The following is a 17350-nucleotide window of genomic DNA, read 5'->3' on the forward strand; positions in this document are numbered from 1 at the left end:
TGCGGCGTGCAACCCGATCCTCCAATATTGTAACGGCCCGATTTGTCGTTTTAAGAATTAACGTCCCGTTCAGTGACTTAAGGTCTCGAGCATCTTTGCAATATGTATTATGACCCGTGGGTGTGATCGAGTTTGATTTACTAAAGATTCGGAATTAAATTAAAAGAATAATCCTTATTTAGAAGCTTAAATGGAAAGAGTTGATTGGAGAGTTGACTTTTGAGTAAACGATTCCGGAATGAAATTTTGATGATGTCAATAGCTCCGTATGGTGATTTTGGACTTAGGAGTGTGTCTGGAAAATTATTTGGAGGTCCGTAGTGGAAGTAAGCTTAAAATGGCGAAAAAATAAATTTTGGGAAGTTTGACCGGGGGGTTAACTTTTTGATATCGAGGTCGAAATATTATTCTGAAAATTTGAATAGCTTCGTTATGTCATTTATGACTTGTGTGCAAAATGTGAAATCATTCCGGATTGATTTGATATGTTTCGGCACATGATATGGAATTTGAAAGTTCAAAGTTCATAGATTTTGATTTGAGGTATGATTCATCGTTTTGATGTTGTTTGATATGATTTGAGGCCTCGAGTAGGTCCGTGTTATGTTATGAAACTTGTTGGTATGTTCGGACGGGGTCCCGAGGGCCTCGGGTGAGTTTCGGATGCTTAACAGATCAAATTTGGATTTGGAGGAGGAGCTGAAGCAGCTGGGCTGCTGGTGTGATCGCACCTGCGTGAAAAAGGGCCGCAGGTGCGAGCTCGCGGATGCGAGGAATGATTTGCAGAAGCGAACATGCATGGGCTTTCCAGGCACCGCGGGTGCGAAGACCGCACATCGCGAGTGCGAAGACCGCAGGTGCGAAGAAATCACCGCGGATGCGAAAATCCTGGACAGAATGTTAAAAATAGAGGGGGTTCCGAGTTTTGCCATTTTTGGACCTTCAAGCACGGTTTTGGGGGCGATTTTGAGAGAAAATTCAAGGGAAACTTGAGGTAAGTCGCTTGTGATCATTTATACTCCATAATATTGAATTATCATCGACTAATCTGACTAGATTACATATTTTTGAGGTGTAAATCGGGGGTTTGAACTTAGAGATTTGAAAATAAGATTTGAAGATTTGGAAGTCGAGTTGAGGTCGAATTTTGGTAAAAATGGTATGGTTAGACTTGTGGTTGAATGGGCTTTCAGATTTTGTAACTTTTGTCGGGTTTTGAGATGTGGGCCTCACTATCGATTTTTTATCTAATTTCAGATTTTTGTTGGAAAATTAGTATTTTCTTATGGAATTAATTCCAATAAATTTTATTGACTGAATCGAATTATTTGTGGCTAGATTCGAGGTGTTTGGAGGTCAAATTCAAGCAAGAAGGCGATTATGGAATATTGGCATAACTTCAAAAAGGTAAGTGTCTTGCTTAACCTCGAGTGGGGGAAATTTTCCTTAGGCATTGAGTCTTATGTGCAACTTGGGTAATTGAAAACCATGTACGCGAGGTGACGAGTACGTACTTGGTTTATATATGCAAAGTTTATTGGGTTAAAGTCTTGAGCATATTGTGTAGTAAATTGGATAATTGTTGGCATATATTTAATCATCTACTTGTCGTGCCTAAACCCTTGTTGTTGACTCTGTTATTATATGATAATGTGATGTGATTGTTATTTGATTATTTATGAAATTTCGTGAATTTGCTGGTTGATAATTATTGGAATTTAATTTCATTTTGGATTTTTCCCTCTACAAATAATTAATTAAATGAGCTTAAGAAGAGGTGTTTATATAATTATTAAAAATTTGAATTTAATGAAGACTTTGCTTTATGTCTAGTAATTTCTATATCTATTGATTGTTTTTGGGTGTTGTGCACCTTATGGCCGAGCCATGGACTCCTTATTGTGGAAAATAATGTATTGTTGATTTCTGTGGCAAGTTGTAATATTTGAGCACTTGATGTGCAATTTGTGATATGTTATAAGATTTGAGCACCTGATGTGCAATTTGTAATATGTTGTAAGATTTGAGCACTTGATGTGCAATCTGTGATATGTTGTAAGATTGAGCACTTGATGTGCAATCTGTGATATGTTGTAAGATTTGAGCACTTGATGTGCAATTTGTGAAATGCTGTAATATTTGGGCACTTGAGGTGCAAGTTATATTATGTTGTGATATTTGGGCACTTGAGGTGCGATTTGTGAAATATTGTGATATTGATACACATGCGGTGATATAAGGGTGGTTTGAAACGCGTGGCTAGTAAGGGAACTACTAGAAGTCATGCGGTGATATAAGGTCAGGGTATTGAAACGCATGCGGTGAGATAAGGGTGGCTTGAAACGCATGACTAGTAGGGGAACTATTAGAAGCCATGCGGTGTGATAAGGGTGGCTAAAAACACGGGATGCTATTTCGGGAAAAAAATGATTTCTTTAAAATTAAATGTGAAGGCTCCTGCAGTGATATAAGGAAATGAGATATTGTGAATTTATTTATGATTTGGGACTACAAGGAGGTACCTCGGGAGTGCCCTTTTGTTGATATTTCTCTATGGTTGCACTTGCCTTTGGTTATTTTATTTTTCCAAAATTTTTAAAATTTTTGTGTTTTTCGTGATGTATTATTTCATCTAATATTAAGTGTTTTGTATTTCTTGAGGTATTGTGTTGACCTCGACTTTTTCGCACGAGACTTTGTATTTTTGGGTTATACTTGTTTTGATGATTGAGTTGTTTTTAAATAAAAGAAAAAAATACTAATATGTTTTAAATTTAATAAAAATTTTATCCAAACCAGTAGTTTATCTGATGTTTCATTTTATTTGAAATGTTATTTTCTCCACCCAAATGATTCTAAAATAAATTCATTCATTTATTGATTTCTTACTTGATTTAAAGATTTTCTAACCTTACTTTATTGTAAAATAAATTGATCATGTGGATCTTATATACATTGAGATTATTGGCACGTGAGTTGTCCGTGCAGTTGAGATATGAAATGAGGGCACGAGGTGCCGGAAAAATATGATGATTTAATTATGGGCACAAAGTGCAGTGGAGATATGAAAAATGGGCTGAGACCCGTGTTTATGAAAAACATGAAAATGGACTGAGACTCGTATTTTTATGATTTTGAAATGAGGTGTCACATGGTGACTTTTTAATCGAAAGAATTATATTCAAAATATTTATTTGAAAGGATTTTTATTCGTAAGAATTATATGTGAAAGATAATTAATTGATGAACTTGATTTAACTAGGTGTAATTGTATTTATTAATTGTTGAGCGATATTAAATGGTAATCTTATTGTCTTACTGTGCATATCATTGGTTGTTTTATGTTGCCTTGTTGTGATATCACTGGTTGAGTTGTTGTTATCATTGCTAGTTATTTTCCAGTACTATTGTATACTGCTAGATTGCACAAGGTTATTAGACTAGTAAGTGTCTTGACTGTACCTCGTCTCTACTCCATTGAGGTTAGCCTTGATACTTACTGGGCACCGCTGTGGTGTGCTCACTCTACACTTCTGCATATTTTGTGCAGAGCCAGGTATTGAAGATAACGGACTTGAGCAGAGTTAAAGCGAGATCGTAAGGATTCAAGGTAGAGCTGCTTGGTCGTCGCAGTCCCTTGGAGTCCTTTCATTCCATTGTACTGTTAACTTGTAATCAAACAGTATTGTATATTCGATCCTCCTGATCATTCTATGTATTCAGTTAGAACTCGTGACTCAGTACTACCAGTCTTGGGAGGTTGTATATTGTAATTATTTTCGTTATTAGTTTTGATTATTTATTTAATTAAAACAAATGGCTTCAAAAATACAATAGAAATTGGCTTACCTAGTCTTAGAGACTAGGTGCCATCACGACTCCTGTGGTGGGATTTTGGATCGTGAAAAATATATCCATTTCAATCAATTCTTATAAAAGAAATTTCTCCAATAAATGCAATAATTAATATAAAACTATAAGACAACAAGCATTCAATAATTATGATTTAATTATGAAACAAACAATGACAAATAGCAAATTATTATGGAAATCAGGGAGAAAATAGGCAGTTTAATATTTAATATGCTAAATGTCAAATAACAATTAAAACACATAATTCAAATAGCATGTAACAATTAATGCAGGAATTCAAGAATTAATATATGACAAAGAATATGAGAGAAATAATTATTATAATAATTAATTTATGATTTAAAACAATTTATGATTTTTCAAGTAAGTAGGCAAACAATTAATTTCACGACGTATAGACACTCGTCACCTCGCCTATACGCCGTTCACATGCTTTTCACATAACAAATAATTTAAGGGTTCTATTCAAGTCAAGGTTAACCACGACACTTACCTCGTTTTGCAAATTCCAATCAATTACTCGACCACAACGTTTCCTTTTAAATATGTCTCCAAATGATTCAAATCTATTCACAAACAATTCGATATACTCAATATGAATCATAGGAATTAATTCCATATGAATTTACAAATTTTTCGGATAAAAATCCAAAATTTATTTAAATATTCGACAGTGGGACCCACGTCTCAAATCCCGAAAAAAATTGCAAAATCCGAACACCCGTTCTACTACAAGTTCAACCATACAAAAATTATCCAATTCCGATATCAAATGGACCTTCAAATCTTAATTTTTTATTTTTGGAAGATTTTATAAAAATCTGATTTTTCTTCCATAAATTCACGGATTCATGATATAAATGAGTATGAAATCATGAAATATAATCAATATAGGATAAGAAACACTTACCCCAATGTTTTCCCGTGAAAATCGCCCAAGAATCGCCTTACCCGAGCTCAAAAATGAAAAAGAGTTGAAAATGGGTCGTAACTCCATTTCCAGAACGTAAGTTCTATTTCTGGGATTTTTACTCATCGTGATCGCGAAAATTCGTTCGCGATCGCGTAGAACAACTTTTGCCCAGGTTCATTTTACTCTTCGCGATTGCGGGAATGGCTTCGCGATCGCGAAGCACATTTTGGTTGCACAGACTTTTAACTCTACGCGATCGCGTAAATGCTCATGCGATCGCGGAGTACATTTTTCCAGCCTTACGCGATCGCGTAAATGCTCATGCGATCACGGAGCACAATTGACGTGCCTAGCTCCTGCCTTCCTTCCTTCTACGCGATCGTATCTGGTCCCTTGCGTTCGCAGTGCACTCGAAGTTTACCTTCCGTGATCGCGTGCCTATATTCGCGAACGCGAAGGGTAAAACTCACTACTTACAATTTACTCTTCGCGATCGCGAAGCACAATGCACCAGATAACAGCAGAAGCTCAAAAACCAGATTTTCTAAGTTGAAAATCATCCCGTAGCCTATCCGAAACTCACCCCAGCCCTCGGGGCTCCAAACAAAACATGCACACAAGTCCTAAAACATCATATGAACTTGCTCGCGTGATCAAATCTCCAAAATAACACCTAGAACTATGAATCGGACATCAAATCAAAGGAAATTTTTAAGATAATTAACTCCAAACGCAGTTTGACCAAATGAATCGGACGTCTGAATCACGTCAAATCAACTCCGATTCTCACCAAATTCGGCAGACAAGTCATAAATATTATAGTGGACCTATACCGGGCTCCGAAACCAAAATACGGACCCGAGGTCAATAAATCCAACATTAGTAATTTCTTAAAAATCATTAAGCTTTCAAGCTTTTAATATTTTATCAAAATTCCATATCTTGGGCTAGGGATCTCGGAATTCGATTCCGGGCATACGACCAAGTCTCCAATTACGATACGGACCTACCGAAATTGTCAAAACACTGATCCGGGTCCGTTTGCTAAAAATGTTGACCAAAGTCAACTCAATTGAGTTTTAAAGCTCTATTTCATATTTTAATCCGTTTTTCACATGAAAACTTTTCGAAAAATTTTACGGACTGCGCACGCAAGTCGAGAAATGATACATGGTGCTTTTCGAGATCTTAGAACACAGAATTACTTATTAAATTTAAAGATGACAATTTGGGTCATCACACTATTCTTAGAAGCTCATGATTTGTACTACCGGTTCTTGGGGAATGTATAAGGTTAAGATAATTATTTACTTAAATTTCTTTAATAATTATTATTGGAACTGGATAGTTAAAAGTTGGCTTACCTAGCGGGTTGGGTTAGGTGCCATCACGACTAGTTGGATTTTGGGTCGTGACAAAATAATTGAAACACTAATCAATTGAATCTAATTCATAACTAATTAACAAAACCTAGAAATAATAAAGAAATGGGTTGTAATTCAAACCTAGAATTTTTAGGAGGTGGAGAAGGAGAGGGGCGGCAGTGGCAGCGGCGACGGCGGCAGCTGGGCGGTGGAGACGCGGGGTGGGGAATGGGATTTGTGTGAGGGAAATAGAGAAGGAGAGGGGAAGGTATTGAGTGAGGAGATAGGGGAAATTTGGAGAAGAAAGGTAAGAGAAATGGGGGTTCCCCCATTATTTCAATTCTGATTTCAGAATTACCGACCAAAGTTGGTCGGTAATTTTGGTCGGTACATTAAGTGTTGACCATTTGACCAAAATCCGACCAACTTTGGTCAGTTTTTTTTTAAAAAAAACTAAATTCTTTTTTTTTTGTTTTTTTAAAAAAATATTATAAACTATAAAAAATATTATAAACTATAAGCATTTATTTTATTTAACTATACAATTATTATAAATAATTATAAACTATAAGCATAATCTTTATAAATAATTATATTAACTATTTACTTTTAATAAATTATAATAGCATCTATCTAAGTAAATTTTCTAAGTTATAATTAAGTATATGAGTAATTTCTCACACACACTCTCACACACACACATACACTATATTGTAATTGATGCTAATAACTTCTTTTTTCATTCGTTCATCACTAATAATACATGACATAGATTAATCGATATATAGGTCGAGACGTTTTGATGAATCATCGATTAATATTCATCGATACATCTAAGTAAGTTATAAGTCGATGAATCAATTTACAAATAGATATATTTGATGATAAAGTATATATACTAATTAGTATCTTCCCAAGTCTATCCCTAAAAGAACCGGACCCTGTGGTTCTAGCGCTTTGTATATACGGCTATACCTATATATATATATACACACACACAAAAATACACTTTACTGTAATACTTTAACTATATATATATATATATATATATATATATATATATATATATATATATATATATATATATAGCTTGTTATAATATATGTTAGTGTGTATATATATAACTTGTTAAAGTTTGACCATGTTTGACCTATTAATTTAACTCGTTTACTTAATACTAATAACTTCTTTCATTTATTTAATATATATATATATATGTATATATATATGTATACTTCTTTTGTTTCTTTAATTTGTGATCCATATATATATATATACATGTCAAAGATGTTTAGTATTAATTCTTCTATTTTTCATTCATTCATCACTAATAATGCATGACATAGATTAATCGATATAGGTCGAGACGTTTTGTTTTTACTATTAGTCGATATAGGTCAAACATTTTGTTTTTAATAATCATCGATGCATCTAAGTAAGTTATAAGTCGATGAATCAATTTACAAATAGATATATTTGATGATAAATTATATACACTAATTAGGATCTTCACAAGTTTATCCCTAAAAGAACCCGACCATGTGGTCCTAGCGCTTCATATTCTTATATATATATACGACTATACCTATACATATACGCACACACAAACACACTTCATTGTAATACTTTAACTATATATAGAGCTTGTTATAGTATATGTTAGTGTGTGAATTTGGGTGTGGTAAAAAATTAGGTGTTCACATAAATTTACAAATAGCATGTTATATATAGTATATATTAGTGTATTAATTATTTGTATTACAAAAGTGTTAACGAATTACATTTATATTATTTAGATAGTAAATATAAAAGTAATTCGAAAGTTTGATCAATGTTGACGTAATAACCGACCAACTTTGGTCAGTTATTTTGCAGAAAATAATAATTACCGACCAAAGTTGGTCGGTAAATGCTTTCCCTACATTAACCGACCAACGTTGGTCGGTAATTTTAAATATAAATTCTTAAATTTTATAAAATATTTTAAATAATAAAATAATTATTAAAATTTAAAAAATTGGGTCCAGATTACTAACCAACGTTGGTCGGTAATCCAAAATTTTCTTTGGCTAACCAAGTTGACCAGCTGGGTCAATTTGTTGACCAATTTACCGACCACGTTGGTCGGTATTTATTTTTAAAAAAATGTAAAATATTTTTTTCCAGTTCCGTCCAAGCTAGATGATTTTTGGTCGCTTTTTTTGACCGACCAACTTTGGTTAGAAATTTTTGGTCGGTTTTTAGCGGATTTCTAGTAGTGATATACAGAACAAATTGGATATTAAGGATTCATATATTGCCCACCCGAACTAATTTTCTAGCTACAGAAAGCTAGCTTCCCCATCGAGCATAAGCATTCAGCGATGAGAAAAGAAGTTACTCTTCGTTTTTAGTAGATAAATGCATGCACACATACAGATTAAATTATTAAAAAGCATAAAGATTACAAAACATAAGAGTACGTAACATGCCTCACTTATTTACTACTACTACTACTAAACACTGGAAGTAGAAACAGTAGTGTACATCCATTTGATGAGGCGATAGTTTTTGCATAATTTTAGGGCAACCATTTCTTCAAGGTGCAGCCTCAACAGGACAGGTCATTTTGCCCTCGCGGCAGTATTCCATGCAGCAGTTGAACCTCTTCTCATCTGCATCATTAACAGATAAATCAAACGGGTGAAGAGAGGCATATTAGAGAAAGATCGTTTGACCCTTTTATTCTACTATTAACTAGGTCATGACCTCTTCTTTATCAAGTGCTGCTGCCAACATATTGAAAATGTACTCCCCATGGACTTTACAATTGTGACAGTTAAGGCAAAATTAGGCTTATTGTCAAGCAAATTATATTGCAACATCCAATATTAAATCACAAGATTGTGCGGATAATTGAAAACCTACCTGAAATTATAGAAATGTCGAGCTAGTTTGATTAACAAGCTGATCATAGGGGTTAGGTTGTCGAGAAGGCGAGAACCACTTTCACATGTTGACCCACTAACAACTGCACGTAACATTTTCGTCCTGAAAACTACAATTGTATATCATTTTACCCCAACTTCCTCAGTATAGTTTAGTTGAATTAATTTAGGCTGCTAAATGCTTAATTTTTGGTTTTAATTTAGTTTCCTGGACATCACTTCTTTTTCTTTTATATATTTATATCTTGGCCGGATTGTTTTCACCTTATGATATATATATTTCACTTGAGAATGCTGATAAACCTCTTTTGCTTCCTTTTCCTACTTATGTCGAACAAGTTTTAGTTGTGGGATTCTTGATTTTATAGCTTTACATCAATCAAATACCATAAATTTAGAAATTCATTTTCATGACAGTTGATGGATATTTAAGATGTGACAAGTGGATGCGGAATGACATTGTTGATACTCGAGAGTCGAAAATATTCTCATGGTTTGATCGATTCATTGGACGTGCAAAGAAACCAGAGGTGACATGGCCTTTCCCGTTTGTGGAGGGTAGGATGTTTATTCTGACTATTCGTGCTGGTATTGATGGCTACCATATCAATGTAGGTGGCCGGCACGTGACGTCATTTCCGTATCGAACTGTAAGCTACTTGCGCTCTTCCAAACAATTTTGCAGGCTTTCTTGGTAGACATGTGAATGTTCTGCTTACTGAGCATGTCTGTAGTGAAGGAGTGCATTTTTAAGACGTTGCACTTGAAATTGACTTGAGACTTAACACATTTTAGAGTCTTGGACTGCGTTCCAGTCATGATCACCATTGAATAGCCACTGCATACATTTTCCTTATACACAAGGGCACATTGGATATCAAACTACTATTCAAATCTTTTACCCATACAAAATGAACGGTAGACACAAACATGTCCTAGTATTTGATCCCTTTTCTGAAACCCTTAACCAGTTTACCGAATTTGTAATCCTTGGAATTAATATGATCACCAGATTTTCTGGAATTAATGTTTTAGTTTCCTCACTCATGTTATTACCCTACTATACTTGTGAGCCTTCAATAAATGTTCCCTATTCTTTCAGGGCTTTACACTGGAAAATGCTACAGGGTTGGCAATCAGAGGTGATGTAGATATAAATTCGGTTTATGCTACATCTCTACCAACCTCTCATCCAAGTTTTTCTCCCCAAAGAGTGTTGGACTTCTCAGAGAAGTGGAAATCTCTTCCTTTGCCCCAGAATCGCATTCAAATTTTTATTGGGGTGCTTTCTGCCACCAATCACTTTGCTGAGCGTATGGCAATCAGGAAAACGTGGATGCAGGCTTCAGCAATTAAAACCTCAGATATAGCAGTCCGCTTCTTTGTTGCATTGGTAAGTCACCCACATCACCAAATAAAAGATAGATTTGGCTCAACTGCATGTTAAGCATAACTGTTGATCCGCCCAAATAAGTTTGGACCTCAAATGCAGTCAAGTATTCCTCGTAATTACAACATTTTAAACTCCAATAAACTTTAATTTCGATGAGCTGATTAATGGAGATTGTCATAGGTTTAAGGAATAAGCTGTTTATTGAACTGCTTTCTTGATAAGTTGATTATTGGAATTAGCGAAACCAGACAAGTGTCTATGAGTTGAAAATCATTAATTTGTTGGATCATCTTTTTTCAGGCCAAATTTGTAAAAAACATGTCTGGAAGTCCATTAATTTTTGTCTAAGTCTCTTTACATATTTGGCCCAAAAAGAAGAAATACACAGTTGGAACAAATAGCCATTGCAGCTAATAAAGAAATTGAAAAACAAAGTTGAAGTAAAGCATGCATGGGATATTAATATAAGAAGTAAGTAGAAATACACAATTGGAACAAATAAATCACTCTCTATGACTATGTGCGAATTAACAGTTGAAAAATACCCTACTTGTCAGCTGATTTTTAAACTTTTATGCACTCCCACGTGCCTAAAAGAGTGTACTTTGTCACATCAGCATCCAGGGGACGAAGGCTATCAAACTGCCAAGTTAAGGGAGGTAATTAGGACAAAAAATATTGCCTGAATAAACGGTACCAAGTTTAGGGAGTCCTGGGGTGATGATCTATGCTGACCTTTCTAGGTGCTGAATCTTAGGTGAAAATGCTAAATGTGGCTAAATATGCAGAAACATTGTTATATTAGTGGTTAACAAGGTCTGGCAGACTACCAGTGATGAATGCCGAAGTTATAGAGAGGGAAAATGTATAGAAAAGAAGAGAACAATGGAGTATCATGGTAGCCCAATTGGTTAACTACCTGAACTTCCACCTTGCTGGTCGGGTTCGATTCTCCACCTTGTAATCCTCTCCCCTCAATGTAAAAAACAAAAAAAGAAAAAAGAAAAGAACATTTATCAAAATGCACTCTTTGGTTAAACTTTACATGTATTCCATATTTTACTAACATGTGCGACTGTAGTGGATTGATTACCCATTCTAGAACATCCAACTTTTTGAATAAAGAAAATAGAATTTGATGAGGGCAATTTTGCTCACCTGATCAGGAGGCACACTTCGTGAATGCTTTTAGAACATTTGATTATATGAATGATTGGTCTGAGTGGCATGATTGTGTTTGTTTACATGCAAAGCATGTTGAGTATTTTACCTCCGTAATTAATGACTTTGTGTGTGACTAACATTGTTTAAAGAGAAGAGCCTATAGAAAACTCAAGTGGAAGCAACGTATGGTGATGCTTAAGCATAAGGGAGAAGAGACAATTTGACATTATCATCTTTGCAAATAGCCAGTTTGGAGTTGAATCCCAATGCATCTGCTTATTTATGTATTAAAATTAACTTTGTAGAATCCACGAAAGGAGTTGAATGCTATATTGAAAAAGGAAGCAGATTACTTTGGGGACATTGTTATTGTCCCCTTTATCGACAGATATGAGCTAGTGGTCCTAAAAACTATTGCCATCTGCGAGTATGAGGTGAGTTCTGCACTTCCGCTCCATCTTCCTCTTCTTTCCTGAACTGCTTAGTCACATCCTAATATCCATCGACATGGCCCACAATATCTGTTGCAGGTTCAGAATGTTACAGCTACATATATCATGAAATGTGACGACGATAATTTCGTGAGGATAGATGCAGTCCTTAGAGAAATTCAACATGTTCCTCCTAGACGATCTCTTTACATGGGTAATCTTAATCTCTTGCATCGACCACTTCGAACTGGAAAATGGGCGGTATCATTTGAGGTACAGAGATTTAAATGATAATTGGAGTATAAATTCAAAATTCATGACTATTGTTTGTTGATTTCTTATAGACACTGATTTAATTTCAAAATATGGACTTGTGCAATAGGAGTGGCCAGAAGATGTATATCCCCCTTATGCTAATGGGCCAGGACATATAATATCAAGTGATATTGCCAAACATATCATTTCTCAATATCGGAACCGAAGCTTAAGGGTTTGTCACAGCTGAATTCTTTATTTTTTTTCCTAAATCATAAACATGATAAAAGTGTCAGTACTGAAATACGCATTTCCCCATCAAATTGACAGCTTTTCAAAATGGAGGATGTGAGCATGGGTATGTGGGTTGAGAAGTACAATAGTTCCGCTCCTGTACAGTACTGTCATAACTGGAAGTTTTGTCAATATGGATGTATGGAAGATTATTTCACGGCTCATTATCAGTCTCCACGACAGATGTTCTGTCTGTGGAACAATTTGCTCAAGGGTAAGGCTCATTGCTGCAATTTTTAGATTGACGAGAGCAATTGATGGGCGTCCTCCCCCAATTTGAATTGAAGCTTCTGACTCCCTAACTGGAGATCTTCCGCCAAGAAGTGAAGTTGTGCAGTTTTATCTGTTCAGATTACTGTTTTAGTTCAACAAATGATTTAACACCGAGCTTTGGTCATTCCCATGGATTTGTACATCTGGTTATTTACTGTCTACTACTTGTCTTTGTATAGGATTCGTGCCTCCTTGTACCATGAACGAACATACAGAGATCTAATGTTTTCCCCTTAACGCTTTGTATGAAGCTTTTACTCTGGGAATTCCAAGAAGTACTTTTTACTCCTTGAAATTTGCTTACTCTTCATAGTTCATACCTTTGCAGCCTTTGGTCTTCGTCTCTTTTAACTATTTGCATTTTGCACCCATACGCTTATTAAAAGTTATAAATGTTCACCAAAAAACTTAATAGTATTTCTTTTGTGTAGACTGGTTTACAGAAGAAGAGTTGAAAAGAAGAGATGGCCGTGACTCGTGAGCGATCAATGCACGCGTGTTACGCGGCGCCTTCCTGAAATTCCCTGGAAGGGCAACGTAAGGCTAGGCAACCGATGTCAGTACGGTTGATGTCCGCCAACTGAGGTCCCCTCCGTACGCTAGACTAGATTGTCAGTGCCGTACGGGAAAACCAATGTCATGAGCAATTGAAAGAGAGCAGAAAAGAGAATTGAGAATGAAAGAAAGCTTGATTGTATTGAATGAAAGCTATTACAGAAAAACAAGACGGTGTCGGGGGGGGGGAGAGACACCAGTACAGAGAATTGTTTGCTTGCTTGAAAGTTTTGATTGCTTGGTCCCCCTTAATAATGCTTAAAAAAAATAAACCAAAGTTACATGACTAGACCTATGAAAGCTGGAAAATCACACTTAAAGAAAATGCAGCAAAACTACTCTATATTTACAATGAAAAGGACTTAGTCTTCTACAAAGCAGCAGCAAGTCCGTTGGCAGCAACTTTGTCTTTAGCATCAGGGTCTGCGCGCGCGGCGCTGTTGGCTTTTGCCTGTGGCTGGGCGCTGGCGATGGCTATCGGTGGGGCGACAGAGGCACATGCGCGCTTGTCACTTGGAGCTGCCGAGACCACGGGGCCGACCGTGGCGACGGGCGTTGGGAGGCTGGCCAGGACGCCACGGGGCGCGTCCAAGGGATCATGGGGCATGGCTGGAAAGCCGCCCATGACATTCTCCCCCAACTGAGTTGGCGACGTCCTCGGCGCCTTCCTTGCAAGGTAATCATCAATCAGGCTCTTGTAGGCTTTGAGGTTTGTTCCCCTCTCCCAAGTATTCTCCTCTGCATCACATCCCTGCCATTTCACCAAGAACTCCTGGTGATCTTTTCTTGAGGCGTGAATCACTCGATCATCAAGAATAGCTTCAGCACGCCTTTTTCCGGTTGAATTGGGGCCTCGAATACTTGGTATTGTGAGTTGGCTTCATGAAGGATCCTTCATATCTTCCCGAAAAGGTTTCAGGAGACTGACATGGAAAACAGGATGGATTTTCCACCAAGCTGGGGTATCCACCCAGTATGCAACTTTCCCAATGCGCCTTTCAATGGACAAGGGTCCAATATATTTTTGCAATAGGCGAGGGTCATGGACCCCTGCAAACAAGTACCGCTTTGGGATTTTGACCATCACTTTGTCTCCCACCTGGTATTCCACAAAGCAACGATTCTGATCAGCATGCCTCTTCATCCGCTTTTGGGCTTTGACAAGATAGCTCCGCACTATCTCCAAATTTTGCTTCCATTCTTTTGAGAAGCTAGCAGCCCGAGGAGATTTTGACATGTTTGGTGCGTTCACTGTGTGTGGGAGTAGCGGTTGCTGTCCGGTAATAATTTCAAAAGCGCTTTTGTTGGTACTTGAGCTCTTTTGTGAATTGAAACACAGTTGAGCAGCATCCAGAAGCTTCACCCAATTCTTCTGCGATCCGGTCACAAAGTGCCGGAGATATTCCTCTAGTATGCCATTGAATCGCTCCGTCTGGCCATCAGATTGCGGATGAAAACTTGAGCCATGACTCAATTTTGACCCGAGGCACTTAAAGAGTTGGGTCCAAAAATTGCTAGTGAAGCGTGAGTCGCGATCACTAACAATGTCTTTAGGTAAGCCCCAATACTTGACGACATGAGAGAAGAATAGTCGAGCTGTATCTTCTGCTGATATATATTGTGGGGCTGCTATAAAGGTAGCATACTTGGAAAACCGATCCACCACAACCAAGATAGTTGTGAGATCTCCGACCTTGGGCAATCCGGTGATGAAGTCCAGGGAAACGCTTTCCCAAGGTCTTTTTGGTACAGCTAGTGGTTCCAAGAGCCCTGCCTGCGTCAAGCGGTCTGACTTATCTTTCTGGCATACTAGACAAGTCTTCACATACTGAGCGACATCATCGACCATTTGAGGCCAATAATATGCACGGCGAAGTAATGCCATGGTGCGTTCCTCGCCGGGATGACCGGCCCACAAAGTATCGTGGCATTCTGCAAGAGGAGTCCGTCGCAGATCTCCTCCTTTAGGAACATAAAGTCGGTTCCCTTTCACCTTCAGGAACCCATCTTCGGTGTAGAACTGGCGAGTCTTGCCCTGTCCTACCAAATCAACCAAATACTGTGCAGCAGGATCCTTGATGAGTAGATCATGTATCTGGTCTTTTATGGTGGTGGTTACTTCGCTTCCCTTTAGGGCGGCGAGTACACACATCGATGCTAGATCAGCTCTCCGACTGAGTGCATCAGCAACATGATTGGTCTTTCCACTTCGGTACTCCAGGTTGAAGTGAAATTCCGCTAGGAGTTCCTGCAACTTTCTCCTGGCATTGTACTCAACATTTTCGGGGAAGAACTGTAGGCATATGGCTGCCTTCAGTTCCGCCCATGTGTCGAGGGCATCTTCACCTGCCTTGATGGCTTCGTACTTCACCCGCCACCAGAGTTTGGCATCACCCTGAAGATACATGGCAGCAGTTGCTACCTTCTTAGCTTCTTCCAGGCTTCCCACGGCATCGAAGTATTGCTCGATGTCGAAAATGAAATTTTCCACTTCTTTGGCATTCCGAGCTCCACTGTATGGCTTTGGCTCAGGAATTTTCAGCTTTTGTGCCATGGGGGCGAGGTTCACACCACCCCCAAATTGGTTTCCGCCTCCTCGAAGTAGGCCTTGTAAAGCAGCATTGACAACACTGAGCTGGCCTGTCAAGTTGTCTATGGTTTGTTGCATGGCAGTCACCCTGTCTGCCTCTTGTTCCCTGTTGGCTAAATCCTCGGCACGCTCCTGCTGGAGGACCTCAAATTTACCAAAAATTTCAGCTGCCTCTGTGGCTGCTGTTTGCCGGTCTCCTTCAGAGTCGCGGCTGATGTTTTCTATGTCAACTTCGGCCTGGATGAGTCTGCGGTCCAGGTCGTCCAACCTTTGCACTAGGCTGGTCTTTAGATCGGGCACCATTTCCACGATGGGCCGTAATGCGTCAACCGTTCCCTCAAGGGTCGCGATGCGATCCCCATAATTCACCATGGTTAGAAATGGTGGTAATTGCAATGTGATCCCTCGTCCGATGTCAAGCCTAGGCTCTGATACCAACTGTTACGCGACGCCTTTCTGAAGTTCCTGGGAAGGGCGACGTAAGACTAGGCAACCGATGTCAGTACGGTTGCTGTCCGCCAACTGAGGTCCCCTCCGTACGCTAGACTAGATTATCAGTGCCGTACGAGAAAACCAATGTCATGAGCAATTGAAAGAGAGCAGAAAAGAGAATTGAGAATGAAAGAAAGCTTGATTGCATTGAATAAAAGCTATTACAGAAAACAAGACGGTGTCGGGGGGAGAGACACCAGTACAGAGAATTGTTTGCTTGCTTGAAAGTTTTGATTGCTTGGTCCCCCTTAATAATGCTTAAAAAAAATAAACCAAAGTTACATGACTAGACCTATGAAAGCTGAAAAATCACACTTAAAGAAAATGCAGCAAAACTACTCTATATTTACAATGAAAAGGACTTAGTCTTCTACAAAGCAGCAGCAAGTCCGTTGGCAGCAACTTTGTCTTTAGCATCAGGGTCTGCGCGCGCGGCGCTGTTGGCTTTTGCCTGTGGCTGGGCGCTGGCGATGGCTATCGGTGGGGCGACAGAGGCACATGCGCGCTTGTCACTTGGAGCTGCCGAGACCACGGAGCCGACCGTGGCGACGGGCGTTGGGAGGCTGGCCAGGACGCCACGGGGCGCGTCCAAGGGATCATGGGGCATGGGTGGAAAGCCGCCCATGACAGTAATAGTGCTCGTGTCAATTATATCACAACTAGTGGATATGCCCCCGCTCCGCGCTGTGTATTTATCCATTTTTAACTCACAGCTATTTGTATATATATATCAATTTTTAACTTACAACTATTAATAATTTGTATTCAGTTCTAAGTCAAATCCCGAAAAATTTTGCTGGTTGCTATTTCAATATTTCCATCACTG

At 38.2% G+C, this 17350-nt stretch overlaps 1 protein-coding gene across 1 annotated transcript; it reads left to right on the forward strand.

Annotated features, from left to right (window-relative positions):
- Nucleotides 1-9467: 9467 nt before the first annotated feature.
- Nucleotides 9468-13171, forward strand: LOC107829354 (hydroxyproline O-galactosyltransferase GALT2-like). Its single transcript, XM_075244281.1, has 6 exons — nucleotides 9468-9727; nucleotides 10180-10470; nucleotides 11940-12068; nucleotides 12165-12338; nucleotides 12448-12555; nucleotides 12651-13171. The coding sequence occupies exons 1-6, from the start codon at nucleotides 9488-9490 to the stop codon at nucleotides 12852-12854; spliced, it is 1146 nt and encodes a 381-aa protein (XP_075100382.1). The 5' UTR covers nucleotides 9468-9487; the 3' UTR covers nucleotides 12855-13171.
- Nucleotides 13172-17350: the final 4179 nt, after the last annotated feature.

Source organism: Nicotiana tabacum, chromosome 22, assembly GCF_000715075.1.
Source record: "Nicotiana tabacum cultivar K326 chromosome 22, ASM71507v2, whole genome shotgun sequence".
Classification (NCBI taxonomy): Eukaryota; Viridiplantae; Streptophyta; class Magnoliopsida; order Solanales; family Solanaceae; genus Nicotiana; species Nicotiana tabacum.